The sequence below is a fragment of the Pararge aegeria genome, chromosome 10, assembly GCF_905163445.1.
Source record: "Pararge aegeria chromosome 10, ilParAegt1.1, whole genome shotgun sequence".
NCBI classification, from domain to species: domain Eukaryota; kingdom Metazoa; phylum Arthropoda; class Insecta; order Lepidoptera; family Nymphalidae; genus Pararge; species Pararge aegeria.
This window is the reverse complement of record NC_053189.1, coordinates 9,722,458-9,743,995: the sequence shown is the minus strand read 5'-3', so window position 1 is coordinate 9,743,995 and position 21,538 is coordinate 9,722,458. Positions and strand designations below refer to the sequence as shown.

The 21,538-nt window shown below is 34.5% G+C and overlaps 1 protein-coding gene across 2 annotated transcripts in view; it reads right to left on the bottom strand.

Annotated features, from left to right (window-relative positions):
• The window catches only part of LOC120627115 (peroxidase), an 84,464-nt gene extending 63,553 nt beyond the window's left edge, over positions 1-20,911 (bottom strand). For both annotated transcript variants that reach the window (XM_039894971.1, XM_039894972.1), the window contains exon 1: positions 20,780-20,911. In XM_039894971.1, the coding sequence (XP_039750905.1) occupies positions 20,780-20,788 (9 nt within the window). In that variant the 5' untranslated portion in view covers positions 20,789-20,911. The remainder of the gene's footprint in view (positions 1-20,779) is intronic.
• Positions 20,912-21,538: the final 627 nt, after the last annotated feature.

Sequence of the window (21,538 nt, the reverse complement as noted above, 5' to 3'; positions counted from 1 at the left end):
TCATGTGAACTATAGAAAGCGATTCAACCTACTTGGTCGCATATTTGGTGCAGTTAAATATAGCATTGCATTTTATTTTATGATGTGGCATTTGAGGGGTTCTTTGGTTCCGTACCTAAGAGATGCAAACCGGGATACAAAAACTTTGTCACTGTTCGAACGTCTGTCAGAGGTGACTTAAAGCATTACATACCTAGTTGATATATTCACAGAACACGCACTCTCCATTTTTTTAAACGATCTTTTCATTACTTTTTTGTGTAATGTATAATTTAAAAATATATAAAAAACTACTGCGATAACATAAATAAAATAAGATTTTCTTTATGTTAGTGTGTTTTTATTATTTTCTTAACATTTTTATAATAAACTTTGTACTAACAAAAACTTTGTTTACATTAGCTATAGGAAAAGTAATAAAAAATCACTTTATCTAAACTACGACAATACAGTAACTTAAGGGAGACAAGAGCATTTCATTTTATCGCAATAATATTTATTAATAATTTGATTACTGTAAAAACTCCACAGAAAAAAAACCTATAAAATAATAATTCCAAATTTTTGTTTTTGCTATGCACCTATTTTTCTGTTTTATTAGACCTGATACAGGTATTACACTGCTCATAGTAACGGAATAAGAGTAGTTTGAATGAAAAAGAGTTCCGGAACGCTATCTTATATTATGTATGCAATATTCGCGCATGTTATGTGCAGTATGAAGTTGTAGCTCCATAAAAAGTGACAAAAATAGCGTGAAAATTTAGGTAGTTGCAGTGCGTGTTATTTGTAATTGCGGGGGAAAAAAATTATGTGGAAGTTTATTGCAGTCTAGGCTAGCTCTTATTATATACAATCTAAACGAATCGACCAAGTGTGTAGATAATTGCTGTATTTTGCGTTGTGGATCGGTAAGATGTTTTATTAGCTACGGAACTCCAACTACATGCAAAATGTTTTTGTCACGTTTTTACTGTTGCACCAACCTTAATTGCATTCTTAAGATTCAGATGATTCTACCAGTGGTATTCTGAAGGATCGTGAAGTGTGAACAATTTTGGCGACGCGACGTAAAGTATGCAGAATAACTTATAATTAAACACTTATAAATAGGCCGTATTTTGTGATCTCTTTTCTTGAATTTTCTATTTCTATAAAAAATATGCCATCGCATATTTTTAGGTCCAGTACATTTAAAGAAATTATATCTTGTGTCAGTACCTTCTGTAGGCATAATTATATAGAAATTATTAATTAAAAACAAACGCTTCATCTTTTTGTGCCTGGTCCAATGACCGAAATAAAAAAGGTGAATATTAAATGGGGTACAATACAACCACGCTTAAGGTTTAAAAGGACTTGATCGAATTCAAAATCGACCGTTGACATTGGGAGAGGCTTGCGGAAGGAAGAGATGAATGGAGCAAGAAGGTTGTGTTTTTGCTCAGTAAAATTAAACGGGTAAGATGATGATGAATGTTCTGAGAGTGCCGAAGGTTTCAACTGCCATATATCCGGCTGTAAATTTCGCCATCGCGCATCGGCTTATTCAGCCATACAAAAAAGAGCATCTCAAGACGTACATACAAATGTATGTATAATACAAGAAATGTGTTTTTTGGTGTATTTTGCTAGATAATAGAGATCTTTAAGTTTTTTGACGACCTCGCAACACGGAACGGTGAGCGTTGTGAACTTAAATAGGTGGTCCGGGGTTCGATTCCCGATTTTCTCTGTGGCTAGGTACCACCAGATGAGATTTCATTCAGAGCTAACATATAGTGGAATGCAAAAATTAAAAAATCTTAATAATTTAAATACTGTGTCTCATATAACATCTTGGTACGGAACCCATTCACGTAGAAGTCCAACTCGCACTTACTCGTTTTCTTTTATTATTTCTTAAGGTAACATATTCGGTTAGGTAGAAAATCTGGACAAGGGTAGCTTGGCAACACTACGGAACACAGCATATTATAAAAAGGTAAATAAAGCAAGGTCAATTTCCAATATAAAAGTTATCACGTTATTGACCTTAAAAAAACACATTTTGGATCAAATTTCCAATCCAAATCTTTCGTTACATGACGAAATTAATACATATTGATAATTTAAGTACCTACTTGTTTATACTACGCACATTTTTATTTCCTCATTGCAATTCTATGAAAAGTAAATTACTACTCGGCTATTTGGTACCTATTTGTTGCCTATTCATAATAAGACCCGCTTAGTATATTTTTGATTACTTTAAAGAATTTCTTACTTCCGCTTCTATGGCACAACTTATCTCGCAGGTTCGGGCCTCACTGGCATCAACGGTTAAACGGTTTAACACAGATGTCCAACTGATATTCAGTCTGAAATATATAGTAGACGTCTCTGTCGCAACAACATTTCATCACATCAACCCATTGCCGGCCCACCAAAGAACACGGGTCTCCTTCCACAATGAGAAGGGGACGTAGTCCACCACGCTGGCTCAGTGCCATTGGTGGGCTCCACAGAACTTTATATATAACTCGCAGGCATGCAGGTTTCCTCGTGATGTTTTCCTTCACCGTTGAAGCAAGTGATATTTTTATTACTAAAAACGCACATAACTTAGAAAAGTTAGAGGTGCGTGTGGAGAGTTGAACTCGGCCCCCGGAAGTGAAGTCGAGCTCCTACCCAATGGGTTATCCCCGCTTCAACAACATTTATCTTTCACGAATAGCATAACAAAAACAATAAGCAGTAGCAACTTAGCCTAATAGTTAGGAATTCGGCTTAACTGTAGGATACATCCAGTTAAACATTTGCTAATTATTAGAAGGAAGTCTATTGTATTAATATTTATTTAAGTTTATTCGAAAAAAAGGGACTTCTTTTGATAAATTAATCGTTTACATATGGGGTTTACTGAGTATTGATTTAAATTTATATTTTTGGTTAAATAAAATAAAAAAGATTTATTTTTATTGATGTTTTTGCCGACCGAGGATTGAGAAGAAAGTTTCCATTTGCCTGTTTTATTGCTATGTTGAAGACTGTGCAAACAGTGGCGTGCACTTCATACATGCACAAAAGCACTGCATACCCAAATTTTTTAATATAACTCATACTGGAGGGGATTTTTCCCCATTTATGCCATCTACCTGTTTTATGCATACCCTGGTCGAAAACTCTATGCACGCTTCTGTGTGCAAACCACTGTGCTAGCGTCAAGTCAGATTACTGCCACACCCTGTCACTGCCATGTCGTTCAATCGGTATTGCTTCATCAATTTCCGTCGTAAGGAACAGGCAAGTGGCACGTTACATACGAGATCAGAGTCAGATCACATATCGCTCCCACGCCGGGCTATGCGCCTAGAGCACAAACTTAATGGCATATATTCCACAATTCCACACCTGCTGGCGACGTACTAAGTTTGTAGTTTACGATACTGCATAAACTAGTATTAATACTAGATAGCAATGAGGAAATAAATACAATATTCTAAGTTTGCTCAATAATGTATGGACAATGAGTATACAAGCACTACGCTAGTCTGGCAGGTAGACTCTGTGGCACCAACCAACCGGTTGATACAATGACATAATAATGACACTATATTGTTTTTGCTCTATAGGTAAGCCCTATAATTTCAAAGATAATGTCATGAATTCTTGAATAGATTATTCGTCAAATTAATTATGTTAAATTTTACATTAGATTGTTCTCATAATTTTCAAACTGTTTCATTGGTTTAGCGGTTCGCAAGTTAAAATAAGGATCAAGAGGTCTTCTACGCTCTCTCTAAGTTCTCTACAAAAATCTTAAGAATACTTAATTAATTTATAATTAAAATAAAATAAATTAATTATAGTAGACACTGCCGCCCGTTTTCCGTTATATTATTGGCGGGTAGAGAAGTGCTGACAACTTTATTCCTATCAGTTGTCACCACACGGCAATGTCGATAAAAATATCGACAAAACGGCGAATTCTCTCAATCCTGCTTATTGTTACATATGAAACTCTGTGATATTGGTTTCCAATAACAGTTTATAGTACAGGTTTAATAACTAAGGAACCCTATCTTATTCGTTGAAACACACTACACGACTTAGTTTTAATGTTCAATGTAGCCGAAATTTATTAAGAAATATGTTATTACAAAATGCATCTACGCCAAGAACAAATTGCCCGTTTTATTCTATTTTGTTATACGCAAGAAGTTGTGTTAAGAATAAGTAATATGCTAGCGAGGCACCTATTATTTATGTTTTTGTTTATTTACTTAAGAACTGCCATAAATTGGGTAACTTTATCAAATGATCCCTTGCTAATGTCAGAAATGCGAGAGATTGTTTGAGTTGTCGTTCGTTAACGCAGTAACAGAACTATATATAAGTATGCATTTTAAGTTTATATAATTTATAATTCCTCCAAGTGTAGGTAAAAACACTAATAAATATTATAAAATTACATGAAGTAAGGTTTATTTGTTGGTTTACATGCTACTTATCTCAATAGGTGGATCGATATTATGGCACATATGTACAAAGCTCTCATCCCAGAGTTGGTTGTAGGATATTTTTTATCAAAAAAAAATACCCAGGACTTAACAGCCAAATTGATACGATACGATCGTAGCAATTCTGCGCATCTTATCTTGCAATATGCTGGACACGGGCATAGAGTAAGTACTTTTGAAGCCCCGACGCAAAAACGACGGGGTGCTATAAGTTCTAAGTATCTGTGTGAGAGTGTGTGGCAATCTGTGGCATCGTATTTTCCGAACAGATGAACAGATTTTGATTTTGTTTTAAAGGTAAATTAGTCGAGGGTGTTTTGTGAAAATAAGATGGCCACCGACACAAAATGGCGTATACATTATTTTTCATAACACCTTTAATGAGGATATCAAATGAAAGGGCTTGACTAATAGACTAATGTAAACTATATTGGAAGACTGTTTTTAGACTGGGGAAATAAATATTTCCCCAGTTTTAAGTTCACTAATAATTATTTTAGACTCATTACATTTAAAATATTCTATGCTTAAACCATAGAAACTCGAAGGCGTGGTTCTAATGAACTTGTACATTATGTATGAAGCATTACTAAATACACTATAAATATATTAACTTACATGGCTCTTATCATATTATGTGACGAAAATAAATACAGATCACTTATAAAAGCTACGCCGAAACTTACTTAACTACCGGTTCAACTATTTTCACCATAACACGTGACATAAGTATGTGGTAGGCGTACTTTTACTATGATGCATAAGCTCATTCGGTTATTAATGTACTTAATAAGGGCTCACGTACAAGCCGTCACAAGTGCTGCGAACTCCATAAATACCTGTCCTGTCTGTACCTATGAGACAGGCACATCCACTACCCAGCGAATTATTATGTTTATCACTATCCCTACATCCCTACTAATATCATAATGTCAATGTTAGTTTGTTTGTTACGCTTTCACGCAAAAACTAGTTAACCGATCCTCATGAAACTTTGTACACATATTCTTGATAGTGTTAGAAGTAATATAGGAGGAACCTTTTACCCCGACATTAAGCTCGGCTACTTTGGGAGAGGGGATGAAAGTGTTTGACGATTTTACACCATTACTCCGACAAATTATAACCGATTTAAAAAAATATTTTTGTACTAAAGAGGTTATAATATGTTTTTAATTTTGCCCAAACTTTGTGTAGATCTGAATTTGGTAAGAGGACAGAACTCCTCAGCGGACAGCAGCTCATTTAAAGCTTAGCGATATTGAATACCTTAATTTTTTTTAGAACTACAACTTTTTCTGCGTTTGACTTTGTTATTTGAATGCAACATCAAAAAACAAAATCAAACGCAGACGAAGTCGCGGGCAACAGCTAGTAAAATGTAAAACAGTCGCTTACCACTTTCTTTGTCCCTACATATGCTTAGGTATTCAAAACTTACTCAACGTATGTTGATGTGGTTTTTAGTAGATAAAGTGATTCAAGAGGAAAATTTATATGTATAATTCATGCATAATACAGTAAAGAGACACTGATAATTTTAGAGGTTACAATGTGATGTAATTATACACATTTCGCTTCATACAAACGCTCACTGTACCCTACGAGATAGAGCATAATAATGTAACATAGTATTGTAGAATTTTAAATTGTCTACAAAAAAGTCCGAGGTATATGTTTATCTCCAAAGGATAATCCACAGTAACAATTTTTACATTTAAAATTTTACAAAAAAAATGGATTATTTACAAAACTATTTTAAACAATGCAGTGCATTCCTTATCCAATTAAATACATTAGATAACTACGTTGTGCATTTTGTGTGGATTAAAACTGTCCTTTACAGCATATCATTAAAATGAATATCTTGGAGGATATCTGAGATTTTAAAAAGGAGGGCAGGGCGAGTAGGCGCGACATTAAAACTTCCGATAACAAATTCAAATTAGATACACACTTGTGCGAAGCCGGGGCGGGTCATTAGCAAATTGTAACAAATTAAAGACATATTTTTTTCTTTCCTTTTGTTTTTGTTTTTTATTTTTTTTTTTATCGGTTCGATCGTAACAAAATATTATAAATGTATACAAATCTTTTATATTATTTTTTATTTATTATTACACTTCTTATTTTTTAATTATATATTACTTTTAAATTGTATTATTGTACCCATAGTTTTTAAGCATCGCTCTGACAGTGCCTACCGTCCAAATGTCGCGTCTGGCTTCACGGAAGATCAGCGCTGTGTCTTAACAGGCACTGCAAACATGCTGAGTTAAGACCATTTTGGGATCACACCGTTCCTATAATTGTTGTGTAGACTATTAAGTTGTATTTTAATTCTAGTGTGTGTATATATCCAAATAAAGTTTTTCTTTCTTTCTTTCTAAACAGTACTTAAATATTAAAAAATACGATAAAAAATCTTAAATTAAAATGTAAAAAGTTCCAGGTGATTCGAAGCTTTAATTCATGTACCTATATAAGCCTTTTAGCTCTTTTAGCGACAGGCGTCGTAGGTGTCGAACTGATATCCGTTGCGTAAGGTTGCAGATTCTCTCAGTGCCTCGGCTTCAATGGCAGGAACCGAAATAGAATAATATTTTGTAGATTACCGTGGCACAAGTGTCCTTGCGTAGATGTTCCAAATTTTAAAGTCTAGCATTGACAATCGTCTCTAGCCGATGTCTTCTAGCACCGCCAACAACCGAAACTTTTACTTATTTGGCAAATTATTTAGACTAGCTGTTGCCCGCGACTTCGTCTGCGTTTAATTTTGTTTTTTGATGTGGTATTGAATTCATTATCGCTAAACCCTAAATGAGGGGTTTGCTGCTGTCCGCTGAGGAGTTCGGTCCTCTATTTCCAACCACATTCATCAGATCTACACAAAGTTTGGGCAAAATTAAACACATTATAACCTCTATAGTACAAAAATAATTATTTAAATCGGTTATAATTTCAAACACTTTCATCCCCTTTCCCAAAGGAACCGAGCTTAATGTCGGGATAAAAAGTATCCTATATTACTTCTAATACTTCCAAGAATATTTGTACAAAGTTTCATGAGGATTGGTTAAGTAGTTTTTGCGTGAAAGCGTAACAAACAAATTTACATTGACATTTATAATATTAGTAGGGATAGGGATTAAAACCGTAATAATGTTTTAGAACATTCGAATCTCATGTGTAACTAGATATAAATGCCAGTGAGTTTTAATTTAAGTTTTAATTTATCATACCGCTACATTCGTTAGTCGACTAATGAAACGCCTAAAAGCAAGCTTTTTAATTATAATATACTCGTTAAGTTTAAAAAAAACTAGCGATATAATTATAGAAAATATTAAATAGCTAATATATCTAAATTGTTAATTGAACATTTTTATGGAACATTATACTATATTTTTTTATTGAACCTAGGTGTAATCTTTGCATACAGCTATTTAATAATTTACGATCTTATATAATTTAAGATTGTATAACATGTTGTGTTAAATTATTTGTATAATTACAGAATCCTATTTCCTTGTTCGTCACAAGTGAATTTAACAGCATCTTCTGCCTAGATTTAATCTTAAACGCTAGTCGGCTTACCTTAATAACCACGTTTAGGTAGAGTGTTGAACACCAGGTGTGTTAATCTTGAGTGAGTTATGAAGTTAGATAAAGCACGAACTTACATCAAAGTGTACTAAAATATGTATTAGTAACTCAACAAGTAGGTATATCTCACGTTTGAAGATACGCTAAAGCACGATACTGTGAAGTACTTATAAAGCGGTGATAACCTTTTGGTTAGAACTTCAGCCTCTCTTCCGCGCAGTGGCGTGTATAGTGAGTATGCACAGGGTATGCAAATTATATCAAAATAAAGTCTCTAGTACGAGTTATAAATACTTAAGGGTTGGCTTTTTATAACTCTTACAATGTATAGACATTGTAAGAGTTATAATCTCCAGTACCTACGAGTTATAAAAATCTTAAGGATAGCCTTAAGACTTTTATAAGTCGTACTGGAGATTTTCTTTATTTTATATCATCAGCATACCCTTTGCATACCCTCTATGCACGTCACTGGATCTGCGGCACGCACCTCTAATTTTTCAGAGTTTTGTGCGGAGCTACCTGTTGTTAAGCAATTAAAATATCTCTCGAGTACGAGCTCTATGGACAGCGGCCTAAAATTTTCTTATTCTGAGCACAGACCCTTGCTCTGTAGTGGGCTTGTAATTAATTGATAGTTATCATAATGAACATGCTCATATAAAAGCTTACTTCTCATAAGTGGAATAATAGAAATGTAGATATTAGTAATGTCATAATACATACATATTATCTTATATACATATTTCTTGTGTGCGTGTGTATGTCACTTAACTCCTCCTAGACGGCTGGACCGATTTGAATGTTTTTTTTTGGTATACGTTTGGGTAGCACCCTGGATGGTTTAAATTCACAAATGAGGCCGACAGGTGGCGCTGGGGTCCGCTAGTATACTTATATATATGCGAACCGAAATTGTGTTTTTTTTCAGATACGCATGCCGGTTTGCTAGTGATTGGGTTTATACTACAATTTTATGTTACTCAATTTTGTAGTTCCTAAGCTTGTTTCAGTGTATAATCTGTTGGTTAACCTAATAAATTAATTAAAAAATATATATATATACTAGTAGGTAGTCTTGCTTTTTGTGACAGAGCTCTTCCGAAGAAGTATTACCTCAAAGGTTATTCCTGCCGTTAGCCAGCATTACTGTGTTAGAAAAATCAAAATTCATTTATATTTTAGTTACTTATTTATAAGTTGGCCTAATATAAGTACTTTTGAAACGTCAAGTCTGTCTGTGTGTAGTGACTCTACCACCGGTTCGGAAGGCAGATTCTACCGAGAAGAAGCCGGCAAGAAACTTAGAAGTTGCAATTTTTCAATATCAACAATTTACATTTTACATTTTAAAATTCATTTTTCTATCTTGTGAGAGATGAAATCGGAGCCGGATGCTTCCAAGCAACCTTGTCATTAAGAAATTCATCAATTGTATAGTAACCTCGCTGTAATAAATTTGTTTTATGTGGAATCATGTTATAAAAGGGTATAGTCAATCCCACAAATGACCTCTGCACCTTTCGCAGACGATATGCAGATCATCACACAAATATTGTCCAGTTGAGGAAATCGAACCCACGGCCTTGGACTCAGAAAGCAGGGTCGCTGCCCACTGCGCCAATCGGCCGTCAATCTTCAGTGGCTTTCCAGTTACCATCAGGTGGGCCATCTGATCGGTCCGTCAATTATTACTTTAAAAAAGCATTTCCATTGGTAGCCCTACTAAATAAAATAAGAACAACATTTGATAGTTTTATTATTCAGATTCTCTAATTGACAAATACCACGATTACTGTTATAATGGCTTACTATTAAATAACATGTTAATTTATTTGCCACGCTATTTATTTTCTTTGTGTTAATAAATTCATTTAATGAAGCACGTGGCATTCGTTTGGGTACAAAGCCTTGTAATAGCCATTTAACAAAACATGTCCTTGACAAAATCTTTCGTAATTATAAGCCCTTGTTCGCACGAACGTTTATAAAAGGCATTAACATTCGTTATTACTTAGGACATCTTCTGAAATGTCATTTGTAACGTAGTTATTGACACGTCTATACGATACGACTCTACTATGGTGTCACGATTGTGGTAACGAGGGAGATAAGATTCCTGATAGTTGTTATTTTTTTAAGTTTCTTACATGTATAGAAAGTCGTTTGGCTGCAATCACATCTGATGGTAATTGATGATTTTAAGGTCCCCATGTATGTTGGTGGGAATACCAACGTTGTCTACCTAGACAAGAGGAGTTTAACCAGACTGATAATCTGGACAGCAGAAATCGTTGTCAAAAATCATTGTCAGGCAAGCCTAAAACCTGAGGCCTAAAGATGTAACTATGATAAATTATTTATCATTTAAAGTAACATTTTTCATGAATTCCTACGGGAACCGTATGTTTTCCCGGGATAAAAAGCAAATTGGCTCAGTAGTTTTTGCGTGAAAGAGTAACAAACATCTATTCATCCATCTATACTTACAAACTTTCACATTTATAATATTAGTAAGATTAATATGTTGACATGCAAAACCAGTAATAACAGTCTAAGTTCCGTTTTTGTATCCCTATGTTGCAGATAAAGGAAGATACAGGGATTTCTTCAAATATCTTTAGGATACGATAGGATGTGATATAATTGGATGATGTTTTTTGTGCAGCCATTTAACTAATCGTAATATAATAATGCTTCTTAAACCACGAACACAAAAACCACTCAAAATAATTTGGCTGCTAAACTAGCTGGAGTAAATAGAAATGTAGAGATTAATATTTTAATTGCTCTAAAAAAATTAAAGTCGTCTAACCTATTGCAAATGCATTGGAGGATTCACTGTTAGTTGAAAACCCTCTGTATTCTCTTCTATCAGAGAGGAGAACTTGGCCCAGCAGCGTGACTTTAAAGGTTGGGGATTATTTCATATCTGCATGAAATTCCAATGCATTGTGCATAGCTTAGTAGGAAGAGTTTTGAACCCAATAAACACAAGATCAACTGGCCTCAAAAAAAGTTCTAGTGTAAATAACGAACTTTTGGCCAGCTCTTATTTTTTTTTATTTATTCTAAGGACGTTTTCTATATAAGTGCAGGTATTAAGCCTTGCTGCCTCGTTCTGTACCCTGTATATCTACTCTATTCAGGGTCATCACTAGAAATAACTTGATATCACTGATTGTACCTTATCCCTGCAACTTATACATTACGCTGGAGTGTGTTTTTGGGGCCTGATGTATGGGGTTTCCTTCTGGAGTAATAACATCTTATTAGATCCAGTGATCTTTAAGAAAGTTGTAACGTTTTCAAGCTGCGCAACACGATAGGTCACGCTTTTCCACTAAGCTGCTTCCATTTCTCACGGTGCATTTTAAACGTTCTATTACGTAATCCGCTGTCATGTGCGGCTAAACTAATTTCCTTCCGCACGTTACGGAAAATAAGGAATAATTTCATTTATCAAAGACTAGTATGTTTGTGGTGTATAGCCAATAACTCTTGATGATGCCCACCCTGGTGGTGGTGTCCTGGACCAGAGATAATATGAGAGCGACATCGAAGGTGGGAGGATCTGTGAGGTGTGTGTGGCTTTACAAAAAGAAATATTATAAGCCTTCCCAATTTACGTCCGAGAAACGAAAGCAAGAGTGTGTTCTTCCAAACAACAAGATAAACAAGGCAGTTTTGCTTTACAATATTTATTTTTATGTTCATTCTTTGTTTTTTTATTTACGGATTAGTAAGTATTCTATTTCATTTTATAGTGCATATTTAATTACAATGACCGAGGATTTTTGCAGATTGATTCAATAAAAAAAGCAATAACATTCTTGACAGTACTAAAATGAAAATTTTTCAGTATCTGGGTGTTTATATTTTAAGTATTTATGTATGTTATACATAAAAATATTCATCCGTTATCTTAGTACCATAACACAAGCTACACTTACTTGATAGCGATGTGTGCACTGTCGTAGAATTTATTTGTTTATAAAATAATCAATCATGCATATAATGCTTACAATATTTCTTAGCTTCATTCCTTATATTTAATATGTAAGCTTCAAAGATAAAGTTAATGGGAAACCACCGATGTTTTTTATCATCCCATAGTAACTTTTTAAACACAAGCGTATTATTATAAAAACGGTATTCGGAATTTCGGTAATTCCATAAAAATCTTGTATACGTTTTTTTTGCCATTGTTGTATCTAATCAATCTATGTCTAATTATAATTTATAATAATTGAAAGCTTTTGTATGTAATCTTTAACACCTAGCATTAACAAGAAACTGAATATCATGAAAAGTAAAACATTAAATTTGGTAGCACGGTCCAGTTATACAATGGTAATTGCGTTTATTAATTGCATTTTTCTAATTTCGTTACACTTTTATTAATAAGTACAAACGAAAAGTGTATTGTCATTGAATAGAAACTCAGATGTTGCGTAAGATTTATGATAGCGCCAAAAATGTAATCAACTAGAAACATGAATGAATATAAACTTGACACTAATTATGCAGTTAACACATAACTTTCAAATACATAATTGAATGCAGTAATTCAGATTGCTAGCGATTCTCCAACAACCAGGCTGTTAGAGCGCCAGACAGACATTTTTTTTTTCTGTTTGTTGATTTATACTATATTCAAATTATTAACCCGACCTAACAAAGCCGTGCAAAGATAACAGAACATAGAATTCCCGCAGGTGTGGTATCTTTAGGATGCGAGCTAATTATTTGCAAAATTTCATCAAGACCGGTGTTCTTTCGCATTTATAATATTGGCCTGGATTAAAGTAATAATTTAAAAAGATATATTGTGCATGGAATGGTAGAAATTCGCATAAAACATCGTTATGTTTAGACGTTTATGGATTTATTAATTAATAGCCGACCAAAAGTCTTATTTATTAGAATTATTAATTATTATATTACACAATCGCATATAAAAATTTCGATTGTTTTGGACACTTAGAGAAAGGTGAGGAACAAGTTTATATTTTTAATCCATATCTGCTACGATTTTTTTAGAGAAGTAACCTATAACCAACCCTTTAATTGATGAACGAAAAATACGGTTGTAATCAGTGGTTGTGATCTTTTTTAATGATAGTAGACCTTTTTGTGACAGATCTCGAAAGTACTATGGCCATGCTTTTTGCCGTAAAAAAGATAAAGATGGCCTATAGAAAGAAAACTACTGGCACAGGGCCTGCAAGGAACACGTGCTTCTTAGTGCCCCCCATGTCCAGTTGTCCTCCTGTGTCCGAAACTATGCCAGCAAATTGCTCTTCAGACCAGAACACAGCAATGCGCCTTGGCAGCAAATACCTGTGATACCAGGGTAGCTCTGTCATAACAAGCTAAGCTGATATCTGCATATCGTCTGCGAAAGGAGCAGAACTCCTTTGTGGGGTTGAGTATACGCTTTAACAACACATTCCTAAGGTAATTCTTGACCTACTCGTACCAATACATACATTTAAAAAATGTGTAAAAACACACTAATACATAATATAGGTTACTATACATTAGATGAATTCTTTAATGACAAGGTAGGTTGGAAGCAGCCAGCCTCGCTCTCATCTCCCGCAAGATAGAAAAATGATTGCAAATGTTTATGTTGGAAAAGAGCAACTAAAGAGTTTCTTGCCGGCTCTTCTCGGTATAGAATATGATTTCCGAACCGGTAGTAGAGTCACTAAAAAACATACATACTTGACTTTTCAGAAGTGCTTTTAAAGTAGGCCTACTTAGAATAAATGAATTTGAATTTGAATTTGAAAAAAGCTTTGCTACGACTTCGTGTTATATTATTAAGTAGAAGTAGGGCCTAAAGTATAATCAAATCAGTCAATCAATAGCCTATAGCAGTCCACTGCTGGACTTAACTCTTATCCCAATGAGAGAGTTTGTGATCTCAGTAGATGGTAGTGGAAACGCTGAGGACGCAGATGCCCGTTCTCGGTTATATTCTCTAAGTCGCCTCGTACGACATCCGCGGGAAGAACAGGGGTGGAGGCAACTGTATTCTGATCTACCATCACTACTCAGCACTAATTATCATAATCTACCGTAAATCATAGACTTTCGCAAAGAAACCAATCTTCCATTCTTCCAAACCAATCAACCAATCCAATCTTTAACTAACTTAATAGAAACTGAAATAACCTAGAAATAAAAGTTGAAGTGATAAAGCCAAACCACCTTTAAACGTTAATCCGTACGGACAATAATGTGTTTATGGATTCCCTAACACTTACTCGTACATAAATAATACTAACGACCTGTCACTCAACCCATAAATGTGCGTGTATTCAGATATATTATGTATATACTCGTATCATACCGAGCATCGAACGTATCGAAATTACTTGTACCTAATACATCGCAATTGACACCACATGATGAATGAGATGTCACACAGTATACTTCCTATTCAAGGCTTTGCCCCGTTTATTTTGTTTGTCTTACTATGGTCGTAAATAAAAGGCCCAAGTTTTTGCTGAAGTAACTTTGAACCGTTATTCATGCAATCCTAACCTATTGTTCGTGCGCCTTTGTGTTTGAACTGAATGTGAATTATGAGAGATTAAATATATTGCAAATGCCAGCAACTTCGTCGACATAGATTTTATGACATTTTCTAAGGTGACCATTCCCGTCTCTAGAAACAAAGTTACGGTAACAGTTAAAAGCAAATAAAATAAAAAACACTAAATTAGTAGATGACAAAAAAATAAGTTTTTAAAGAATAGAATAGAAAAACTGTATTGCAACACAACACAATAAGAAAAACAAGAGGAAAACAGTAATAGTATTTAGTGCTAGAGTGCAAAGGTGTCACTATAAGTGATAAAGGCAACCTGAGCGTGCGAAGTCGATAAAATAGTGAAAGTGGGTGGTGCATAAAGGAAGGTTTTAATGTATACTTTCATTCGCTGTTTAAATAGTTTGGGGATGTATTTTCAAAAAATGTGAAAAATTCATTTTTTAAATCTAACCAGCCAAATTGAAAAATTATAGATAATCAAAAAGTTCTTTCTAAAAATTTAAAATGTTTAGGTTTCTCCATTTGGGCAAAGCTGTATCATATATATTTTCAAAGACAAAAATTTATTACAACAGTTTGTACTTCGAATTAGCCTTCCGAAAAATAGAAAAAAAAAATCCTTAATACAGAGGATTTTTTAATCGGTTCCTAAGAAGCATATATGGAAACCAACAAACTCTTTATCTTTGTATATACCTAATTATGTGTATGTAGATACAAAGCGGACTCATTTTTAACGCAATTATAGATTTCCACTACGAAATAAAATTTTCACCTAAAGTATTTTTAATTATCTTATCATTGATTAATTACCTAATTCATTTTTGATAAAGGCTGTTAATTGTGCGTTTACTATAAAAAATATAATTAGGCAAATGAAATTATTACCTCGAATTATTTCACAACAATCAACTTGTTTCCTATCAGCCGTAACCGTGTCGAGGAAAAACGTGCGACAGTGGAAAATAATGAGGCATTGTGCCCTACAATATACAATAATAATAGGTAAATTTGACATTGTCTTTATAACACCGACACCGAGCAATACAGTTCAAGAGCCACCGGCTCAGTGGTCTAGTAAAACTAACATCATCATGCTCCTAATGTCTGTTTTACTAAACCTAGGATACATCTATACAGAATGCCGAATGATTTAGGTGATGCCCAGAAAAAACCAACAAAACATGTTTCACCGATTCGGAAATTTGGTGAAAATAAAAGACTAAAGAAAATAAATGAAGCCCTTGTTCAATTACAACACCGGGGAAGTAGCTGCCCCACGAACCCAATACGAATTGGTGTTTTCTAATAACCGACTCTTTACTGATATTGTCACATCAAACAATAAATATGACAGCTTGTGACATCTTAAAAAGTTCAACAACTCTGAGTTGCCAAGTAAAAATCCATTGGTGAAAAGTACCCCTAGGAATTTCCTTATACTAGGCGTTACTTACTTAGTCATTGCCTTGTTTGTCGTTAATGAAAACGAGCATTAGGTTTATGCTGTCTTCTTTGTCATAGAAGAGAGGAAATAAGAGGCAGCTTTAATGGAATTTCTAGGGATACAATCAGCCAAATGTATTTAATTATTATTATGTAGACTAGAAATTAATTTCTGTAAAGCATGGCTCAGAGTTTTACGTGTCGTCAAGCATTGTGATTCGCGCGACTTCGTGAATAGTTATGTGAAACATTCATGTTTAATTATTGCTTACATGATTGTCGGTAATTGCGCGTAAAACAGCGTTGGCAGGTAAATTACTAGACTATTCCGAATCTCTTTACGCTCGAAGCGGCCCGATTTATGAATCGCGCGACGTCATGAAACTATTTCAACTAGGCGTGTGCTTACGAGTCAAATTCCCAAACAGGAACGAAACTGATACCTCCGAGCGGTGCATGCGATTTTCTAAAATAGACGAAAATGGATTTCTAAATAATACAAATATATTCATTTTGAATTCTTAAAATTAACACACACTACACTGTTGAGATAATATTAATTAGTTGAAAACAAAAATGCTTAGAATAATTCTTCATAAATTCTAGTGTGGAAGTAAATAGTTATTTCCTCACCAAATCGTGTGAATTACCAATTCGTGTATCGTGAATATGTATGGTGTATATGTATGGTGAAATGGGTAATGTTGTGCTGGTTTTTCTGGTGGGCTCTTATACTACAAGTTACACCTCATTATGATTGCATGAGATAGTTCGATATCGTGCCAGGTCTGATCTCATTTAAGAGGGCAATTCAATCTTCAATCACATTTAGAGTGTTACCATAGACAAATAAATAATAGTTGTAGTTTTAAAGTCTTTTAAATAACCTTGAAATGGGAGGTGGGGCTGGCGAAATGCATACTTAATGTTTACTTTTTACTCTTTACGATTAGGTGTTTCTTTTTACGAGATCACGTATCTTGCTTATCATCGCAAAAGCATAATATAAGTGGAAGTAATAAGGGCTTTGCTATAAAAAAGATCTTTATTTTGTTTAATAAACTTTTACTGCTTTCAGAGAGTATTACTATAATATGGGACACTAACATTATCTTCCCTGGGTTCGAATACCGGTTAGGTAAGTTTTTTTTTTATTACAGTGTTTTCAGTCTGAGTCTGATAATTTTGTATGAACGATCAAATCGGAAAGTCACTTTGAATCGAGTTCAACATTTGCTCGGTTAAAATATACGCCCTTTAATATATTATGTATACGACATTATCCAGATCGTTTATAGTAGAGATCGTAAGCGATCAACTAGTTGCCCGCGACTGCGTTCGCGTGTAAATTTGAGTGAATGACTATGGTATTATCTGACTCCTGAAGTAGGTACTACTATGCAAAAACCATATCGCTTACTTTGTAAAATCTATCCCACGAGGAACTTAATGTGCGGTTTAAGAGCTATCTAATGTGCTGAATTAAATTCAGATCGGCTCAGCCGTTCTCGTGTTATTGAGTACCAAACGTCCATCAAAACTTTCGCATTTATTATATATATATTTTTTTTTATACACTACGACAATACACACATCGCCATCTAGTGCCAAAGTAAGCGTAGCTTGTTTTATGTGTACTAAGATAACTGATGAATAACCTTTATGAATAATATACATAAATACTTATAATACATAAATAACCACCCAGACACTGAAAAACATTCATGTTCATAACACAAATATTGTTCAATTATGGGAATCGAACCCACGGCCTTGGACTCAGAAAGCAAGGTCGCTGCCCACTGCGCCAATCGGCCGTCAAATATTAGTATAGATGATTGAAACGAATGGCAGAAAAACTAAAACGAAAACTCGTAATATGGATTACACCTTCCATTTTCTCCACTATCTATAATATGAGTACCTCCAAATCAACCGTGAAAGGGCTCTTCTAGGCAAGCGCGCTTCACCTGAGGCTGCATCATTCCATACAATCACGAGTTATTGGAGTTAAATGCTCTTCTATATATATACATAGAAGTATATATCAAAGTATGTAAAGAAGGAAGCGGTAATAGCCCAGTTGGTAGGAATTCGACATCATATTCGGCCGAGTTCGTGTCACTGCACTAACTTCTAACTTTTCTAAGTTATGTGTGTTGTAACCAATTAAAATATCACTTGGTTCAACGGTGAAGGAAAACCTCGTGAGGAAACCTGCATGCCTGAGAGTTCTCCATAATGTTCTCAAAGGTGTGTGGAGTCCACTAATCTGCACTGGGCCAGAGTGGACGACTACGGCCTTAACCCCTTATTGTGGGAGGAGACCTGTGCCCTTCAATGGGCCGGTAATGAGTTAATATGATGATAATGATAAAAAAAAGTATCTACTGATTTTTAATGGGTCTCTATTTGCATTATCTTTCTACTATTTAATTATTAATAAAAGACGGAAAAATTATAAATCTAACAAACACGGCGGTGTCATGTTTCATTAACACTGTATCGAAGGTTAAGTACGAGGAAAGCGAGGATGAGGAAGGCCAAGTAGTTATTAGATGAATCAAAATAATAAAAAAGTAAACAACTTTTAATCTATGCAAGATAAGACCGGAACTAAACATGAAATGTTGATAAAGAAAAATGAACTAGTAAATAAGAGTGTAATTAAATCAAGGGCTTCTTATCTCTGTCTAGTCGGTCCCTTATGACTGAGGTTTGTAATCACTGCTCTTGCGATAGATTGTAGTAGGTATGGGCACCAGTTTCTCTATGTTGATCTGACCACCGGGTTGGAGATCGGCCACAATGTCGTTTGCCTTCTACATTTTCGTAGAATATAAAAAATTCCCCGGCGTTTGACTTACGCTGATGGCAGAGGATAGAAAAACGTGTTATAAAATGTGCATTTGTGCGGTATGTGCAAGGGCTTCTTACAAAAGTACAATATTCTTCTTGCTAAGCTAGAATTGTGGATTCTGAAGAACTTTGGCGGCTTTGTCATATTAATCATAAACGAAGTGTTGGAAGACCCCCGACGAAGCGGCCATGATGACATATAGCGAGTCGCAGGGAGCCGTTGAACCCAAAACGGCACCAGACCGTGGTATTTAGAACTCCCTACAAAATAACTACACATGATGATAACTTAGAAACGATATGAAGCCTTGTAGATTGTCTCTAGCTCCCTCCCACTGCTATGCGAGTTAAGGTATATATCTTTCCGACAGTAACCCTGCTTTTTTTTACTACTGCTACTCATTTCCGATTTGATTACGTAGAGATACTTTGAGCTCTCTCCATTGCTCGCTGAGTAGGTACCTTCTTATGGGGTCTATAGTTGGCGACCACGTTTCAGAGACATCAGTCATCACTGTCAGTGACTTGAATGATGGCTCTGTTTACGCACGCACAGTTGAATGAATAAATTAAATGAATTTTCAAAGGCATTTAAATCGTTACAGCAAAGGCTCTTTGTGTAGTAAATTTTGTCATTTTGCTACTCAAGTACAGGGATATAGGATTTGTTATTAGAATATCGGGCCCATGAGCTTGTAAGCTCTTTTGTCATACGTTATTTAGTGACGGTTTTAACATATAAAATTATAAATTCGGCACTACATCTCAAGAAAATCTCCAATATTTCAGTGAATAATTGTTAAGTTGTGACTTAACAATTATTCATTGTAAAGTTAACATCTCCTAAGGATACTCGGATTTCGGAGCCAAACGTGCGTAGAGGGTACATTGCCAAAGATCGGTTTGGTGTGGAGTATAAGGATTGAAGGAATTATAAATTACACCATACAGATTCTCCTGCTTTTCGCGAAGTATAGCAAATTAAGCTTAATTTTCATAATAAATTATGGATTTCTGCAAAGTAACTCCTGCTTCTTTCCAATATCCAATATTTCAAATTATCTAAGGAAAGCCAAAAATTCAACATTTATAAAGCTATAGAGTCCTTATAAATTATACAAAAATAACGAATTACTGGTAAATCTTTCGTGAAAAATACATGAAAAAAGAACATTAATATTTGACAAATACAAATGTAATATTCACCGGAAGCTAACCGGAACAGTATTAAATAATAAAGATATAATTTACTCGTAAACTGAATACAGCTGACATACACTTATCACAAGACAGAAACATATTAGTTACTTGAGTAATGTAACAATTACTCCCACGAGCTATTGTAAAGTTCTAGTTTGTAAAATGTATCTCACGTCCCTATAAAGAGGTATGTGACCTAGCACCTTTATTGTCATAATCGATATCGTATTGGCTATATGTAATACTCATACATTAAAATATATTCATACATTAAAAATAAATATATAAATAACTTTCTTGGATTACTTTCCTAGATGCTAAGTTATTTTTGTATGTAAATATTTTAATTTAATGAATGTGAAGGAATACCTACTAAAATATAATTTCAAGGGAAAAAAATTACATTTAAGAAAAGTATATTTACATTTTATTTCATAAAACTTGAGTACCAAAACTCAGGTCTACGTAACAGTGTAAAAGGCGCGTACATTTTCAGTACGAGAAAAAAACCGTTGCATTTTAAATTACTTGTTGTTTAACCTCCCTCTAACACTTAAATATGTAAACTTAGCAAAAATACAAAAAAAAAATCAGTACTCACCGTAAGCATCCAACACGTTAAACTTTAAAACACAAAAACCACTTAGATATTTAAACAAAATAAAACGATTAATTAATTACTGTAAATAGCGTAAATGCGCAACGAAAGTTACGTTACTCAAGTTACGTTAACGTGGTAACTTGCGCCTGCGCTGTAACTTCGAACTAACCCGCTCGAAGGGAGGCCGTAGAAATTTATACTGAACAAGCGGGGATACGCTCACAAACGTAATCGCTATGGGCCTGATAAGAAAGTTCAGAGTCACTCTGTGGCTGTCGGAGCCCTGCTCAGAAGAAAAGCAGAACCGAGGAGATCGTAATCGTATCGTATCCCAGTAGCTCATGAAACTGAAATGACAATAAACGAGGTACTTATGTGGACTATAAGGCATTATTAAAGTAGAAACTTTCTTTATTCAAATACACCTTTATAAAGCATTTTTGGTACAAATAAACATTTCAATTAGTGAGATTATAAATAAATTCGTTATCCTAAACTTAAAGGTAGGAGGAATCAAAGAACCAACTACATACCGCTAAGCGATTTAGCGTTCCAGTAGAATGAGGCGTAAAACCTGATCAGGGGCTTGGGTACAATATAACTTCCATACCCCTAACATGTTAGAGTGTCACCATCTTAGACTGCATCATGACGTCATTATCATCACACCTGCAAGTGAGATTGCAGTCAAGGGCTACCTTGTAGTGTATGTGTACCTACTATTTAATATTTACTTAATACTTTATAGCATGATTAACA